This window comes from Nicotiana attenuata, unplaced genomic scaffold, assembly GCF_001879085.1.
Source record: "Nicotiana attenuata strain UT unplaced genomic scaffold, NIATTr2, whole genome shotgun sequence".
NCBI lineage: Eukaryota > Viridiplantae > Streptophyta > Magnoliopsida > Solanales > Solanaceae > Nicotiana > Nicotiana attenuata.
Window position 1 is genome coordinate 111,456 of NW_017672655.1, and position 18,024 is coordinate 129,479.

Here is an 18,024-nt window from a genome sequence, read left to right on the forward strand (position 1 = left end):
AGGGGCGAGTTTGTGTGCCCAATGTTGATGGGATTCGAGAGTTGATCTTAGCGGAGGCCCATAGTTCTCGGTATTCTATTCACCCGGGCGCCGCGAAGATGTATCAGGACTTGCGGCAGCTTTATTGGTGGCGTAGGATGAAGAAAGATATTGTTGCATATGTGGCTCGATGTTTGAACTGTCAGCAGGTTAAGTATGAGCATCAGAGGCCTAGTGGTTTGTTTCAGAGGATTGTGCTTCCCGAGTGGAAGTGGGAGAGGATTACCATGGATTTCGTTACTGGACTTCCGATGACTCGGAAGAAGTTTGATGCTATTTGGGTCATTGTTGATAGGCTGACCAAGTCAGCGCATTTTGTTCCTGTCGCAGCCACTTATTCATCGGAGAGGTTAGCTGAGATCTACATCCGAGAGATTGTTCGCCTTCATGGGGTGCCGGTATCTATCATTTCGGACCGGTGTACGCAGTTTACCTCGCGCTTCTGGAGAGCAGTTCAGCAGGAGTTGGCCACCCAGGTTCAGTTGAGCACAGCGTTCCATCCTCAGACGGACGGACAGTCCGAGAGGCCTAGTCAGATATTGGAGGATATGCTCCGAGCCTGTGTCATTGATTTTGGAGGCTCGTGGGACCAGTTTTTGCCTTTAGCAGAGTTCGCCTACAACAATAGCTACCAGTCCAGCATTCAGATGGCTCCATATGAGGCGTTGTATGGTAGGCGATGTCGGTCTCCAGTCGGATGGTTTGAGCCGGGAGAGGCTCGGTTATTGGGTACAGATTTAGTTCAGGAGGCCTTGGATAAGGTCAAGATCATTCAGGACAGGCTTCGTTCGGCTCAGTCGCGGCAAAAGAGTTATGCGGATCGTAAGGTTCGAGATGTAGCTTTCATGGTTGGTGAGCGGGTCTTGCTCCGAGTGTCGCCTATGAAGGGCGTGATGAGATTTGGGAAGAAGGGCAAGCTTAGCCCTAGGTTCATTGGTCCATTTGAGATTCTCGACCGTGTGGGAGAGGTGGCTTACAGATTTGCCTTGCCGCCCAGCTTGTCAACCGTGCATCCAGTGTTTCATGTGTCCATGCTTCGGAGGTATCACGGCGATCCAGCCCACGTGTTAGATTTCAGCACTGTCCAGTTGGACAAGGATCTGTCTTACGAGGAGGAGCCGGTAGCTATTCTAGACCGGCAGGTTCGACAGTTGAGGTCGAAGAGTTTTCCTTCAGTGCGTGTCCAGTGGAGAGGTCAGCCTCCTGAGGCATCGACCTGGGAGTCCGAGTCTGATATGCGGAGCCGCTATCCTCATCTATTACCCGACTCAGGTACTTCTTTCTTTTGTCCGTTCGAGGATGAACGGTTGTTTTAGAGGTGGAGAATGTGACGACCCAAAGGTCATCACTGGATTTCTCTCTTTTTCTGTGCTTCCGAGGCCTTGAAAACCTCATCTTTAGTTGCCTCGATATGCGTGCACAATCGGGACACATAGCCGGAAAGATTATATGTTAAATTCTGTGAAAATTTTAAAAATGTGGCTTTAAAATGATTAAAGTTGACTTCGGTCAACATTTTTGGTAAAAGGACCCGGACCCGTGATTTGACGGTCCCGGAGGGTCCGTAGAAAAATATGGGACTCGGGCATATGCCCAGAGTCGAATTCCGAGGTCTAGACCCCGAGAAAAGAATTTTTCTGTGAAATTGTTTTTCTGAAATTATTAAGAAAAATGGAAATGAGAATTGATTAAAAGACTGTGGTATCAGGCTCGTATTTTGGTTCCGACGCCCGGTACAAGTCTTATATATGTGTTAAGCGCTTTCTGTGAAATTTGGTTGAAATTGGACGTCATTTGACGTGTTTCGGACCTAAATATCTAAAATTTGAAGTTTATGAAGTTAGAATGAAAAATGATGATTTTGAGGTTTGATTCCTCGTTTGTGATGTTATTTTAGCGATTTGATCGCTCGGTTAAGTTCGTAGGATGTCGTTGGGTTAGCGTGTGTGTTTGGTTAGGAGCCCCGAGGGCTCGGGAGCAATTCGAAGGTGGTTCGGAGTGGTTTTGCACTTAAAAATATAGCAGATTTTCTGCAATTTTCGCACAGGCCTTTTCTTCTTCGCGATCGCGGCCTTAGGCTCGTGTTCGCACTGCCCATGGTGTTCCCCTTCTACGCGTTTGCATCTCCATAATCGCGATCGCGTAAGTCAAGTTCAGGACCCCACAGACTTCCTCTTCGCGTTCGCAGTCAGATGTTCGCGAATGCATAGACTTGCTGCTTCCTCCATCGCGTTCGCGTGGCCTTTTACGCGTTCGCATAGAACAAACTTGGACCCCCCAGCATTACCTTCTACGCGTTCGCGTTATCTTCCACGCGTTAGCGATGACCTGCCCAGTTTACCCTTCGCGAACGCGGTCCCCTTCCCGCGAACGCGAAGGGCATTTTTGCCTAGTGATTTTTAAAGCTCAAAAACAGACCAGTGACGGGATTATTCCCAAATTTCACACGAGCTCTTCTTCTCCACAGCCCCTAGGTGACTTTTAGAGCGATTCTTCACCAAAGCTTCTTGGGTAAGTATTTTCTAACTCGTTTTCTTCATTTTCTATCATCATTCATCAAATCCCTAGACCTAAATCATGTAACTTAAGGCGTAAATTGGGGGAAAAAGGTATAATTAGGGCTTTTCAATTTTCTTTGATTTAGACCTCGTTTTGGGGGTCGAATTTTAAAACAAATTGTATATTCGGGCTCGTGGGGGAATGGGTGACATGGAATTGGTTCGAACCTCGAATTTTGACCAAGCGGGCCCGGGGGTCGATTTTTGGAATTTTTGGGAAGAAAGCTTAGAAAGTCATATTTAGGCATTGGGTTTAGTTTGTTTAGCTATTATTAATATTTTAAAATCATTATTTCATAGATTTGACCGAGTTGGAGCCGAATTTGAGGGGTAAAGCTATACTAGAGGCTTGATTTGATTTTGGAGCATTTGAGGTAAGTGTTTGATCTAACTTTGGCTTGAAGGAATAGGATTAGAGTGTTATTATTTGCTAATTGCTAAATGATCGAGTACGGTGTATAGGCATGGTGACGAGTATCTATACACCGGTGTCTAGCATGACTGTGGGTCCTTGTATGTACTTATCCTGATATTGTTATGACTCTTCCATGTTAATTGATGAATTCTATGCAATGTGAAGAGTATGAGGACTAATTATGAATTGTAAATTCTTTGGAGCGTTGGCTCGAACGATAAAAAGACTATTGAGTAAGAAATGAAAGAAATAGAAAGAGATATGATTAATCCCTTGCCGGGATGGTTTGAGTATATTGATTATCTCCCTTGCCGGGATGTGAAAGTATTGTTGTTGCTCCCTTGCCGGGATTTAGCTGTTAATTGTGTAATTCCCTTGCCGGGACATTTCTTATTATTTGTTTATCCCCTCGCCCCGTTTGGTTGTGATTACTGTTTGGGTGAGGAAGAGTGATAATGCACGAAGGGTCATTCCGTGCCATGCTTTGATTATATTTGCACGAAGGGTCATTCCGTGCCATGTTTTGATTATATTTGCACGAAGGGTCATTCCGTGCCATGTTTTGATTATATCTGCACGAAGGGTCATTCCGTGCCATGATTTGAGAGTATGAGAGGGAAAGTACGAAGGTTGATGTCGTGCACTTTACTTGATTACTTTTGGTGAGGATGAGAGTAAAAGCACGAAGGTTGATGCCGTGCAACTGTTGACTTTCCTGCTCTCATTAATTATTGTTATTGTCCTGTTGCTTACTTAAATTGTTGACTTTATATCCGGACTGTATTTCCCCCCATAGTATGCTTCCCTCCCTCTTAACTGTTTAATTTCTTTGTTCTTCCCTTTTATTGCATATATATATACTGAACTGCACAGGTTGGTTTGGTAGTCCTGTCTAGCCTCGTCACTACTTCGCCGGGGTTAGGCCAGGCACTTACCAGCACATGGGGTGGGTTGTACTAATGCTACACTTCTGTGCTCTTTCGCACAGATCACGGTACCGGAGCAGCTTTTGGACCACAGTAGTAGGATATTGATCGGGAGTTGACTTCAGTCCAGGGACTTACGAGGTAGCCTAGCTGGCGTTCGCAGGCCGGAGTCCCTTTCTATGTTTTCAGTTTGTTTTCATTGTACCGAGACAGACACTTATATATTTCTATTCGGACTTGTTTTTAGCACTCTTCAGTAGTTCGTGAGATAGCGACACCAGTCTTGGGTAGAGAAATGTTAAACTTCCGCACTTTGGATTTTCAGTTATCTATATTTTAAAGACTTCCGCTTTAATTTAAATGACTCGTTATATTTATATTGTTCTTGTTGAGGTGAAATCAGGGAATGTTTAAAAGGTTTGTCTTTCCTAGCTCCGATAGTAGGCGCCATCACGACTTCCGATGGTGGGAAATCCGGGTCGTGACAGTGAATGGGAAATGGAAGAGGCACCTTTTAGATTGCACCTCTCCATATCACCCTTCCTTTGTCTTTAAATTTAGAGGCTTGGCCTCATTTTTCAGACATGAAATTAGACATGAAAAATCTGAATTCTTTTCCCCTCTTTTCTACATTGTTGCATTATTTTCCAAATAAATATAAGTGTCAAGTGTGATTTGCTCCATTTGTTGAGTTCACTGAAGTTCTGTGATTTGAAGTGCCGCTATCACAGAATAGTTATTCCGTTCTATCCTGGGAGGAATTAATCCGTATACCTTGGGCAACAGTGAGGGGATTAAATTCCTTAAGGACACATTGTGCATTCAGTGGGCTCGGAATTATTTTAAGATTTGTTTAGTGAACTAACATTTATTGTTGCTTCTATAATTTTCTTGTCACGACCCAAAATCCACTAAGGGTCGTGATGGCGCCGGACACTGCTGTCAGGCAAGCCAACTAAAATACTTAATTAGATTCCAATTTAGACAATTTTGAAAACCCAGATTTTCCTTCTAATTTCATAAGTAAAGAGACAACTGCTTCAATTCAAATTAAATAATAAGCAATTAATACAAAATATTTCAAAACCATCCCAGAACCCGGTATCGCAAGTGCATGAGCAATTTCTAAGAAATAATATAATACAACATCCGTCCGGAATACAGTGGACAGAAAGTAAATACAATATATTGGAAGGGACTATACTAGCTGCGGGCCGCCTCGAATAATGCAACTCACCTAGTCCCAAAATCATCTGTGCTGCTACGCCCAGTAGGCCACTAGAGTTACATATACCTGTGCAACAAAAATGCACAGAAGTGTAGTATGAGTACGAAAACAACGTGTACTCAATGAGTATCCCGCCTAATCTCGAAGAAGTAGAGACGATACTGTCGACTTTGACACTTACTAGTGGTCCAATAATGATGTCAACAATTCATTAAATCGTGGACTCTTATAAACATGATTTTTTTAATCCAATAGGAAGAAACAAGTAAACCATTATTTCTTTTATAGGAAGTTTCCCAAAATTCCTTTTCATTATTTATCCAAATATTCTCAAGCCATGAAGAGGCAATAACAACTTCAATAAGTTCAAGGCAGCAATACAAGCATGCGCAAATCATGCCGAGGCGTACGGCCTGCTCCAACAGAAAATAAACTATGCACTGCCGATGGTCGAACGGCGCGAACCATAGATGCATCTATTACCCCGATCGCGAACTATCCATGCGACGCGGTCAACATGAAATAAACAATCCCCCTGCTCGCGAATCATACGTGCGACGCAGGTACACATAGAAATACATGCTCAGATAGCCAATTAAGAATTTATCGGAGAATATTTATTCAAATAAAAGCCACTTTCTCTTTTAACAATGTAAGAAAAGAAGTTTAATCCTTTTTGAAATTATTTATTAATTCGATGTGGTTTAAGCAATTCGAGCTGTCAATAAGTTTAAAATTCATCCAAGTATAGCATGCTTTTGGGTCCTAGACTACCCGGACAATAGCATAATAGTAGCTACGCACGGACTCTCGTCACCTCGTGCGTACGTAGCCCCACAAATAGGAGCACATAACCAATTAATTCACCTATGGGGACAATTCCCTCTTACAAGGTTAGAAAGGAGACTCACCTCGCTCCGAAGATCCATAACCGGCATTCCACGCCCTTCCGAAGACATGAATCGATGCACAACGCTCCAGAACAAGCCATAATTATGTAAACCCATTAATATTCTAAGGTACTCATTATAGTCCAATTTATAACAATTCCTAACCCCGATCGAAAAGTTGACAAAAACGCCCTCGGGCCCACGTGCCCGGAATCCGAAATTTTTCGAAGATAAAGTTTACCCATAGCCTCACGAACTCAAATATATAATTTTATATAAATTTCATACCCAAAATCGTGGTCAAAATCCAAGAATACTAGTTTTCTAGGTTTTCCCTCAAACCCCAAGTTTTCTACAATTTTCCATGTCTAAATCCATATATAAACCTTGTATATACTCAAAACTAGTAGAGATCATTTACCTCATGCTTGGTGATGAAAATGGCACTCCAAAGTTGCTCCAAAACCGGCTCCCATGGAAGAAATGAAGTGAAAATGAGCCAAACTTCGATTTTTAAAAGAACCCCACTGCCTCTGCAATTTCCGCATCTGCGGAAAAATGACCGCATCTGCGGAAAAATGACCGCATCTGCAGAAAAATGATCGCATATGCGGTTCTGCATCTGCGGACAAATGACCGCATCTGCGGAAAAATGACCGCATCTGCGGTTATGACAACAACCAACACTTTTTCCCGACACGGAAATGAGCATAACTCCCTCATACGATGTCCAAATTTGACCATTTTTTTGCTATGGTTCCATAATTACGATACAGATCTAATGGTTCAATAAAAACTTAATTTGGAGCTCATTTGCTTAATATGGTACCCCTTTATGTCCAAAAAACGGCGTTGAAACATCAAATAAGAGCGTGATACAACCCGAAACACACCCGAGGCCCCCGGGACCCCGTCCAATCACACCAACCCAGTCTATAACATAACACGGACCTGCTCGAGGCCTCAAATCATACCAAACAACGCTAAAATCATGAATCAACCTCCAATCCAAGCTTTATGAACTTTAGAATTTCAAACTTCTACTTTCGATGTTTAAACCTATCAAATCACGTCCGATTGACCCCAAATTTTGCACACAAGTCACATTTGACATTACGGACCTACTCCAACTTTCGGAATCGGATTCCGACCCCAATATCAAAAAGTCCACTTCCGGTCAAACTTCTCAAAGACCTTCAATTTTCTATCTTTAGCCAAATGACTCCAAAACGACCTACGGACCTCCGAATTCACTTCCGATCGTGCTCCTAACTCCAGAATTACCATACGGAGCTACTCCAAGACTCGGAATCCCAAATGGACATCGATAACATTGAAATGCACTTCAAAACAAACTTATGAAATTTCTTCCAAAATGCTAACTTCCACAATAGGTGCCAAAACATTCCCGGGTCTTCCAAAACCCGATCCGGACATACGCCCAAGTCCGAAATCATCATACGAACCTGCTGGAACCTTCAAATCCCGATTCCGAGGTCGTTTACTCAAAAATCCAATCTTAGTTAATTCTTTCAACTTTAAGCTTCCGAAATAAGAATTCTCTTTCCAAATCAACTCTGAACTTCCCGAAATTTGATTCCGACCGTGCGTACAAGTCATAATACTTGAAATGAAGCTGCTCATGGACTCTGACTGCTGAACGGTGCACTAGAGCTCAAAACGACCGGTCGGGTCGTTATATTTCTGATTCTGAACACAGTAATACCAACAATCTTAAGGAATTTATATATAATCTGGTGGAGTTAACTGCTTGTTCTTAAGAGAATTATTTTGCGGGTGGACAAAATAAAGAAAATTCTGAGTGAAACTATGATCATTTTTATGCCACGGAGAAAATGTAACGAAGAAGTAAACTGTAGACTTAATATGTAGTCGCCACTTCTTGGAGATGTGTTTATGCGGTATCGTTAGAGAGGAGAATGCTAAGGATTTCATTGAGAAAAGACAGGAGATATTGATAATATTCACTGGTTGATAAATTCCAGTGATCTTAAAGGCAAACCTGATCAGTTTCAAGTTGGTATAAATTATCAGTTTTTCCTTCTATTGCTCAATAATTGCCAAGGGCATGAAGATGTGTCCACTTTTGGCAAAGGAGAATTTTTTATGCAAGGTATATAAAAATTATGGGTGTTAACCGGGTGGGGCGGGCCGGTCCGGGCCAGTATTATTTGGACCCGTACGGGTTTGGTTCCGGGCCGGCTCCGGGCTTGCTCTTAACAGGTTTAACGGGTTCGGGTTAATTCGGGTAAAAAATGAACCGTATGGGTTACGGGTTGAGGGGGCCGGGCCGGGTTTAGTGTTTTTTTAATTTTTGTTTTAATATTTTGTATAACTACTGTAAGTTATATTAGTACTTTGTATTAATATAAAGAATACAAGAAAGATGGGGAAAAATTGCACTGATAAATTGCAAGTGCTACATTTATTTCAAAATTACAAAATTAAAGTTTGCATTTAAAATGTAAATTAACAAAAAATAGTAAAACTAAATTTTTATGCATAATAAATTAATAATACTTCAAATTAATCTAACAAACTAAAATATTAAGCATAAATACGTCTAATAATTTAAAATAACACAAATTGTCTTAAAATCTTAAAATAACACATATATAGCATATTTTAAAAATAATACATTACCATCATATTCTATGATTTTAACATTTATAGTTTTATACCCTAAATATATACACTATATGTTAAATTCCAACAATTTTAAACTATGTTAATTAGTATACAATAATTGGTATATTCATGGTATATTTATCGTATATTATGGTATATTCATCGTCTGGGCCGGGCCGGGCCGGACCGGTTAAACCGGTTAGATGCACTATTCATTGGACCGGGTTTAACGGGTCCGGTTAACCGGTAAAAAATAATAAACGGTCTAACCCCCTCTACCCCTCCTACCCAGCCTACCCGGCCCCTTATGAACCGGGCCGGTCCGGTTCCGGTTTTAACCGGTCTGGGCCGGTCCGGTTCCGGGTCAACCCAGCCCGTTAGACACCTTTAATAAAAATGCATAAATTAAAGGAGACGAAGATTTGGTTTAAAATCTCTTGCACCAGAGAATTGTCCGCTTCTCTCATCTGCATCTTAAGTATATGGCCTTGCCATGGTGCATAAAACAATCTGCCATGAACTTTAATTGTTATCCTGAGAAGGAAAAGACACAATAGATGTATCTTCTTGCCACTTGGTCACTTTGATACGACAATTAAGAAGTTGTTAAGCCTTCTGACGATGATGACCAACAGTGTTTGATCATGAAAAGTTGTCTTCAAACGGTGCGATATGACACGACTTATCGGGCGCAATATATAAAAGTAATATTGCATTATAAGAAAAGGTGTCAAGATGTGGCAAAGAATTTACTGTGTCAGGTCATTGCTTGGAGTAATTGAAACTAAACGGGTTTTACTTTCTCTCACTTAACTTATAACTTATTTATTATTCTCTACCCTTGTGATTTATAAAATTTGATTTTGCAAATGTTAGAGTAGATATTTATTATGTGATGATCTCAAAGTATAAAATATATTAGTTTGCATACAATTTGGTAGTATGCACAAAGATATGCGAAAGATTATTTTCAAGGTTTGTAAAATATGAAGTAGGCTTACATTAGTAATATTTGGAAATTATTTTGAGATCATGATATTTTATATGTATATTAGTTTGGGTCAATAAACATATACATATCTTAGTTTGATAAGAATAATATATCAAATTGTTGAAATATTTAGGGGTTATAATTGTTTAGTTGGAAAGCCATTTGAAAAGAAAATCAAAGTACTTGTGATTTCTACCCCTGTTTTGGAGAAAATTAAAATTCTCGTAATTTTCTACATCCGTTATGGAGAATAAAATCTTCGTCAATTCTACTCCTACTTTGAGATTAAAATCTGCTTGATTTTCTACTTAATCTTTGAGATTAAAATCGTCGTAACGTTCTATTCGTTTTTGGGGATTAAAGTCTAAGTGACTTTATACTCATTTTAGAGATTAAAATTTTAGTGATTTTCCACTCCAATTTATTATTCGGTTTGAAGACTAAAAACTTCACGTTTATTAAATTTGTTTGTGTCACATATTACTCGGTTTGAAGATTAAAAACTTCACCGTTTATTAAATCAGTTGTATCAGATGTTACTCGGTTCGAAGATTAAAAACTCACCGTTTATTAACTCTGAATGTGTCAGATTGGTGTGAAGATTAAAAACTTCACCATTTATTAATACTGGCTCTGTCGTGACACAAACAACAGTTCTTGTGGTTGGCTCTACATAGTAAAAGGGGCGGTGAATGTGAGTCTCCTTTTGAAGAAATATATTTGGAATATGGTATTATTCATCAAACGACAGCCCCTTAGTCACCGCAATCTAGTGGAGTTGCAGAAAGAATAAAACGTCAAAGGATAACTACTTCCTTTGGACAGGATTTTCGGACATTCTTGTTGGAAAATGAGCCTCAAATGTTTAAAGAAACATTGTCTTCCTCGGAAGCACAATATTGCAAAGAGGTAGTCAATAGTGAGATAGAATCCATATTAAGTAATCATACTTGGGAATTGGTTGATCTTCCTCCAGGAAATAAACCTTTGGGTTCCAAATGGATTTTCAAGAGATGGTACTATTGACAAATATAAGGCAAGATTGATTAAGGATTAAGACAACGAGAATGTCTTGATTACTTTGACACATGCTCACTGGTAACGAGAATTACATCTATTCGGATGGTAATAGCGTTAGCCGCCGTGTATGGCCTTAAAATCCATCAAATAGACGTAAAGTCAACCTTCTTAAATGGATATTTGGAGGAAGAAATTTATATGGAACAACCTAAAGGGTTCATGGTTCCCGGAAAAAAAAAAGGTGTGTCGACTTGTTAAGTCACTTTACAGACTAAGACAAGCACCCAAACAATGACATGCGAGATTTGACCAAATAATATTGTCAAATGATTTCAAAAATTAATGAGTGTAAACAAATGTGTTTACATTAAGAATACTTCAAGTCATATAGTCATTATTTGATTATATGTAGATGATATGTTGATGAAATATTTAAAATGTGGGGGCTTTTAGCTTATGCATGATAAAAGTCAATGTTAGACGTAATGTCTAAATGATATAATTTTTTGAACCCCATTGATATAGTAGTTTGTAAAGTCATCAGCTGTTTAGTCTTAATGAAGACTAGTTGATGAAACTACTAATTCGGAAGTTGGTCACGTGCCTTTCTCGAAAGATCATTTTCTTTATTGAAAATTTATATTGTTTATTTCTTTTATGAAATAATGTCGCTTTGAAAGTTGTGACTTTTCATAGAAAGATACGTTTGTACGTTTTTGTATGGACATGATCGTTAATGAACAAATGTATTAATACGTTGATCTATAATGAGGTGAACCAACCGATGAACATGATCAAAATCTATTGCAAATTGGATTTGTTTCATGAATGAAGGTGCTATAATTTGTATATCATATAGACGTATGAATAAATAGCATACAAATGCTTGAAAATGGCAGAGTGATTGCGAATGTGTTTTATATTAAAAGCTTTTGGCCACAACTGATGCCAATCATTCCAGCTGTTTATATAATATACGATTGATACATTAAGTGTAGTCAATAATCTGATATGCAATCGAAAGTCGATACGTATTAGTCTACGACATAAGAAAGTTTGCATTGAACTTTCATGACAATGAAACGAGTTTTGAAGTATTTGAAATATACTCCAAATTATGCTTTGCACTACAATAAGTATCCCACGATAATAGAGAAGGGTATAGTGATGCAAATTAGATCACCGGTTCAACCGATTCTAAACAATCGATGGAGGAGTGATGTCTTGGAAATCATCCCAACAAATGTGTATTGAACGCTCTACAGTGGAGACTGAGTTTACAGCCTTAGACAAGGCCGGTGAAGAAGCTGAATGGCTCCGAAATTTCTTGGAAGATATTCCATTTTGGCCCAAACCTTTGGCACCTATGTGTATACATTGTGATAGTCAAGTATAATAGGCAGGGCAAGGAGCGTTATGTATAACGGAAAATCTCGTCACATTCGACGGAGATACAATACCGTTAGACAACTACTCTCTAGTGGTGTTATCACGATTGACTACGTAAAGTCAAGAGATAACGTGTCAGATCCACTTACAAAAGGCCTATCTAGAGAGGCAGTTGAAATATCATTGAAGGGAATGGGGCTAAGGCCTAGGACAAGTAATCATGGCGGTAACTCTACTTAGCAGACTGGAGATCCAAGAGCTAAGTTCAAAGAGATCAAACAAAGTTATGAATGACGGTTCAACATTGTCAAATAACTCAACACATTCTCGTGATGAAGACAATGTTCAGAAATCAAGGTAAAGCATTAAGGCTTTTTGATGAGTCAATAAAGCTTAAAGCTTTTTAATGATTTTCTGAGTCTGGCAGGATATGACCAGATAGTGTGTCTATAGGATTACACGTTTAGAAATCACCTATGTGAGTGTTAAGTGTAAGCCGCTTTAAGGGTAATGAAAGTAAAGGCCTATTCTCCAAGCACTCATGAAACCAGGCGATGTTCATGGCTGAAACGAACACAACCGTGAGAACCAAAGACGGTTAAGGGTTAATTGTGTGACTTATGAAAGTTGTCTAGGTATACACCAAAGTTCGACGGTTCAAAGATATAAAATCTACCGATTGACCGAGTATATCCGACATAAGTTCGCTACGGAAAGTTCAAAGGGAAACCTACTTATCCAGATGAGAATAATCCTTATTTGTGAATCACACAGTATTTTCATGCATGTTTTTTCCTCATATGACCATTCCCCATTCATGTGGGGGATTGTTGCGTTTTTATTAAGGGGCGTGAATGGGAAATGGAAGAGGCACCTTTTAGATTGCACCTCTCCATATCACCCTTCCTTTGTCTATAAATTTAGAGGCTTGGCCTCATTTTTCAGACATGAAATCAGATATGAAAAATTTGAAATCTTCTCCCCTCTTTTCTACATTGTTGCATTATTTTCCAAATAAATATTAAGTGTCAAGTGTGATTTGCTCCGTTTGTTGAGTTCGCTGAAGTTTTGTGATTTGAAGTGCCGCTATCACAGAATAGTTATTCCGTTCTGTACTGGGAGGAATTAATCCGTATATCTTGGGCAACAGTGAGGGGATTAAATTCCTTAAGGACACATTGTGCATTCAGTGGGCTCGGAATTATTTTAAGATTTGTTTATTGAACTAACATTTGTTTGCTTCTATAATTTTCTGATTTTGAACACAGTAATACCAACAAATTTATATCTATTCACTTCCTGACTGTACATGATATTATTGGACCACTAGTAAGTGTCGAAGTCGACCTCTCGTTACTACTTCTTCGAGGTTAGACTGGATACTTGCTGGGTACGCGTTGTTTTCGTACTCATACTACACTTGCTGTGCATTTTTGTTGCACAGGCACATGCATGTTTAGTGGCCTAGTGGGCGCAGTGGCATGGTTGATACGGAGACTTAGGTGAGCTGCATCTCTCGAGACGACACGCAGCTAGCAAAGTCTCCTTCATAGCATTGGTATTTCCCTTTCTGTCCAAATTGTATTCCGGACAGTTATTGTATTTTGTTTTGTTCCTAGCAAACGCTCACACACTTGTGACACCGGATTTTGGGATGATTATGGGTTATTCAGTATTGAAATTGTTAAAACATTATTATTTATTCTGTAAAGTACATCTTTTACTATTAAATTGAATCAAAAAATCATGATTTCAAAAATACAAAAACGAGAAATTGATTATTTAGTGTTGGCTTACCTGACAGTGGTGTCCGGCGCCATCACGATCTTTAATAGAATTTGGGCGTGACACATGTCATTAATTGATTGGTGGAACTTTCTTAGTAAGGCTTTAATTCTTGTTTGACTCATATGATAAATCTGAGTTGATAATATTAATTAAAACGAAATGTATCCATTTTCCATCTAGGTATTAGGGAATTTTGATTTTCTTAAACTGGAATATTTCTTTCTATCACACCAATTTAATTAGTAGTATTTTGTAGCCTTAATTAAGGCTGAAAAGGGAAATAGTAATTTGGAATTTTTTGTAAGAGTTGAAAAGGACAATCCCACATACTAAGCTTTTGCTATATATGTGAGGGTATGGAAAAGATCCAGACAATATTGTCTTTGATATATGCATGCGGCCTTCCATTATAAAAGGATGAGGAAATGGACCTTCATGGTTTTTTATAATATTAAAATTAAAAAAGTGTCTTCATCTCTTATGTGATAAGTAAATCTCGTATATGTAAAAAAAGAAATAAGATCATAAAACTAAAAATAAGTTTATAATGACCCACAAAACCATTTAACCTGAGACAATATGAAAAAGGACTTCATTCTCTGACCATTATCTCATAGATTCTCTTTTGCAAAATTTTTAGGAAAAATGCGTAAGTACCCCTGACATATATCCGGATTTTCAACTATACACTTTATCTTTGCGGGAATCCTATTACCCCCATAAATACCACCCTAAAACTAGACAACCAAACTCTTGGCAAGTGGTGAAATACACGCGCTGCCATATGTATTTTTAGTACTTTCTTTGTTCTTTCTTGTTTTTCTTATCCTTTTTTCTTATTTCTTATTATTCTCATTTTTTTTGGTTATTTCATTCTCTTTCTCTTTGTTTTGGTCACCACCGACATAAAATGGTGGTCGTCAGAATTTCAAGGACACCACTTTTCCAGCGAATTTTTTTTTCTGGCGATAAATTTTTATCCCGATCTGAGTAAATTTTGCTTTGCTTATGAATAGATCTTTTTGAGAGTTTAATTTGTGTGCGAAAAGGATAGAAAGAGGAAAAAGAAAAACAGAATAAATGAAAGAAAAACGGTTAGACAAAGTCGCCGGTGAATGAATATCCGCCGGAATTAGAGAAGAAACGAAAAAAGAAGTAAAAGTAAAAGACAAAGAAAAAGGAAAAGGAAAAGGGAAAAAAAGTAAGAAAAAATGGTAAAAAAGCAAAACGAAAAATCTGAAAATTGTTTTTTCTTGCTTCTCACTCTCCTTGGGAGAGTGAAATACACACACTCTGCCACGTCAACTTTAAGGGTGCAAATAATTTAACTTTAAAATAGTTTAGGAGGGTAATAAAAACCCCGCAAAGGTAGAGTGTGAGTTGAGAATCCGGGTATAGGTCAGCGGGGTACTTATGCATTTTCCCTTTATTGTGTTAATTGAACGGAGGAAATACGCAAATTTGCTAATGCAAATAAATATAAAGTTCAATACTCAAGCTAAGTTAGGCATATGCAAAATAAAACACAATCAAAAAATGATAAAAATAGAGAGTAAATAATATCAAAATATATAAAATTATGCCCAATATCATCACCCCACACTTGGACCTTTGCTCATCCTAGAGCAACCTAAACTTTACTACCTTAACGACATAACTCAAGATACCACATCATGAGGGAAGCAACTACACCTATGACTATGATTGATACAAACAATTAACCATGGGCATACAAAATTTACACTTCCCAATCCTCACATACAAAAGCATAAGAAAATCATAGATTCAACCTATAAGTAGTTGGATACTCTTAATGGTGTGAGGTCTTTTAGGAAAAATCGTACGGGTAGGGGAGGCAAACGGGCAGGTCGGGTCGAATATGGGACGGATAAAAAACGGGTAATGCAAAAATGGATAAATTATCCGACCCGGTCCATATTTCATACGGATAAAAAATGGATTAACCGGCGGATAATATGGATATCCATATTATCCATGACTTATTGAATATGATCACTTTTGGGAGAATTCTTAGTCTCCCAAATTAATTGAGAAACCCATAATTTGAGGCTTTACAAATGTAAAAGTTAAACCTATTAGTTATCCACTGGTTATCCATTTTCTAAATGGATAATATGGTTCTTATCCATATTCAACCCGTTTTTAAGAAGTTCATTATCAAATCTATTTTTTAATGGATAATATGGGTGGATAACTGTTTTCTTTTAACCATTTTGCCACCACTACGTGCGGACTTGGCTCAAAGCGGACAATATCACCACGTTAAGGATATCTTTGGCAATTTTAGCCTAACATTTTGTTATGTTTGTCTGTTTTATGAAATTTCATATTGCCAAATGTATAATTGGCACTTTTAGTGGAGTCACAAATTGATACCTATCTTTTTATTTTCTTGAGATCGTCTTTCATTTTATTTACACTGATTATGAGTTTCAGAGCTATAAATTTCTGAGTATCAAAAAAAGAAATTTGCAGTGCTTAAATGCGCTTTAAAAAAAAAAAAAAATTGATCTTTCTGAGAACTATGCAACACGGACTTGTGACGTGAAGGCCAAAATTGTCTAAAGAAGAAGAATATGAATAACATTGGGGGAATACCGATCAACCTTTCCTGGGGACAGTTGCTTCGATTTCAAAAATCATGACAAAATATATTTAAATGAAATATTTTGACAAGTTTAGGGCCTGTCTTTGTGTTCTGCCAAATCTATTATATTTTGAATTAAAATTAAAAAGAATCTTTAAAATATTAAAAAAATTATATATCCGATGAGGTATTTCACTACCGCAGCCAAATTCATGACCAGTAGATTGCAAAACTACAATATATATGACATTTAATATAAATAAACTTAGAATTGTCAATGTGTTTGGTACAAAGGAAACAAAATTCTAACTTTTTCCTTGTTTGTTGTCAATAATAAAATTCGTGAACGTTTATTCATCATAAAGTTAGGTATATCTACCAACAAGGGTTATCGCTGAGTGGTAAAAACTCCTTCATTCTTAACTAGATGCCTCATGTTCGAGCCCTAAATATGAAGTCACATTTGTTAGGGAGTGTAAATACCTAATTTTTGCTCTCTTTTTTGCTCAATTCGATTGACCCGGTCCAAATCAAAACCAGCCCATGTAGCAATCTAAACGGCGTAGTTTTATGACAAAACAATGTCATTTATCTAGTGATCCAGAGATCAAATCTCGGCCGTTTAAGATCTTCTGATCCAACAGTTCTAAGGCCCTAATCACCCATGGTATTTAAACCCCAAAACCCTGAAATTTTGCTCCCATTTCCCCAATTAGTCTTACTTTCTTCTCCCTCTCCTCTCTCTCACCCTCTCTCTGCGTCGCCACGCTTCCCCACCGTGCACCGCAGCCGGAAATCGTCCACCGGCGGCGGACGACCTCCAATCGGCCTTATTTTTTCACCATCTCCTCCTCTTCTTCTCCTCTCTCCATATCTCCAACCCAAATCCCAATAACCGCTCTCAATCTTTCTAAATCTAAACCTAACCATAACCCTAGTCGCCACTTGCTGCCATTCACCACCTCCAAACCCCATAAAAATCATATCACCGGCCTCCTCTCACTCTCCTTTTCTCCATTCCACGCCCCTAAACCTTCAAATCCCGAAATTCCGGCGACCACCTTCCACCGACACCACTGCTGCTGCTCACTCTTCTTTTCTTTCTTCTTTCTTTTCTTATTTTCTTCTTCCCTTCTGCCCCTCTTGCCTAGACACGACTCGAGCGAGCATTTCACGCTGGCACGATACCGAGATCAAAACTGGTTTTCCGGACCTTTAGTTTTGGTGTGTGCCAACGCGAAATGTTTGCTTCGCTTCGCGGTCTATTCATCACTGCCCGATATCCTCGCAGTTTGCTCGGTACTCAATTTGGCATCAAAAAACCCCGAACTTGGTATAAACCTCGAACCCTTATCCTTTCCTCTAAATTTTTGCTTTTTTTGTTACTGTGTCATTTGTAGCTTTGTTGTAGATTAAATTCTATTTATATTATTTTTGTTTAACGTTCATGTTTAGTCTAATTTCTGATTTCTCCGTTGTTCAAGTTAATCGATTTTGATGGAATATGTCATTGTTAATACATG

General features: G+C 38.5%; 1 protein-coding gene across 1 annotated transcript in view; it reads right to left on the minus strand.

Annotated features, from left to right (window-relative positions):
• LOC109213983 (F-box/FBD/LRR-repeat protein At1g13570-like) overlaps positions 1 to 17,476 on the minus strand; it is a 29,474-nt gene extending 11,998 nt beyond the window's left edge. The window contains exon 1 of the mRNA XM_019377835.1: positions 17,250 to 17,476. Within this exon, the coding sequence (XP_019233380.1) occupies positions 17,250 to 17,476 (227 nt within the window). The remainder of the gene's footprint in view (positions 1 to 17,249) is intronic.
• Between the last annotated feature and the right edge of the window lie 548 nt (positions 17,477 to 18,024).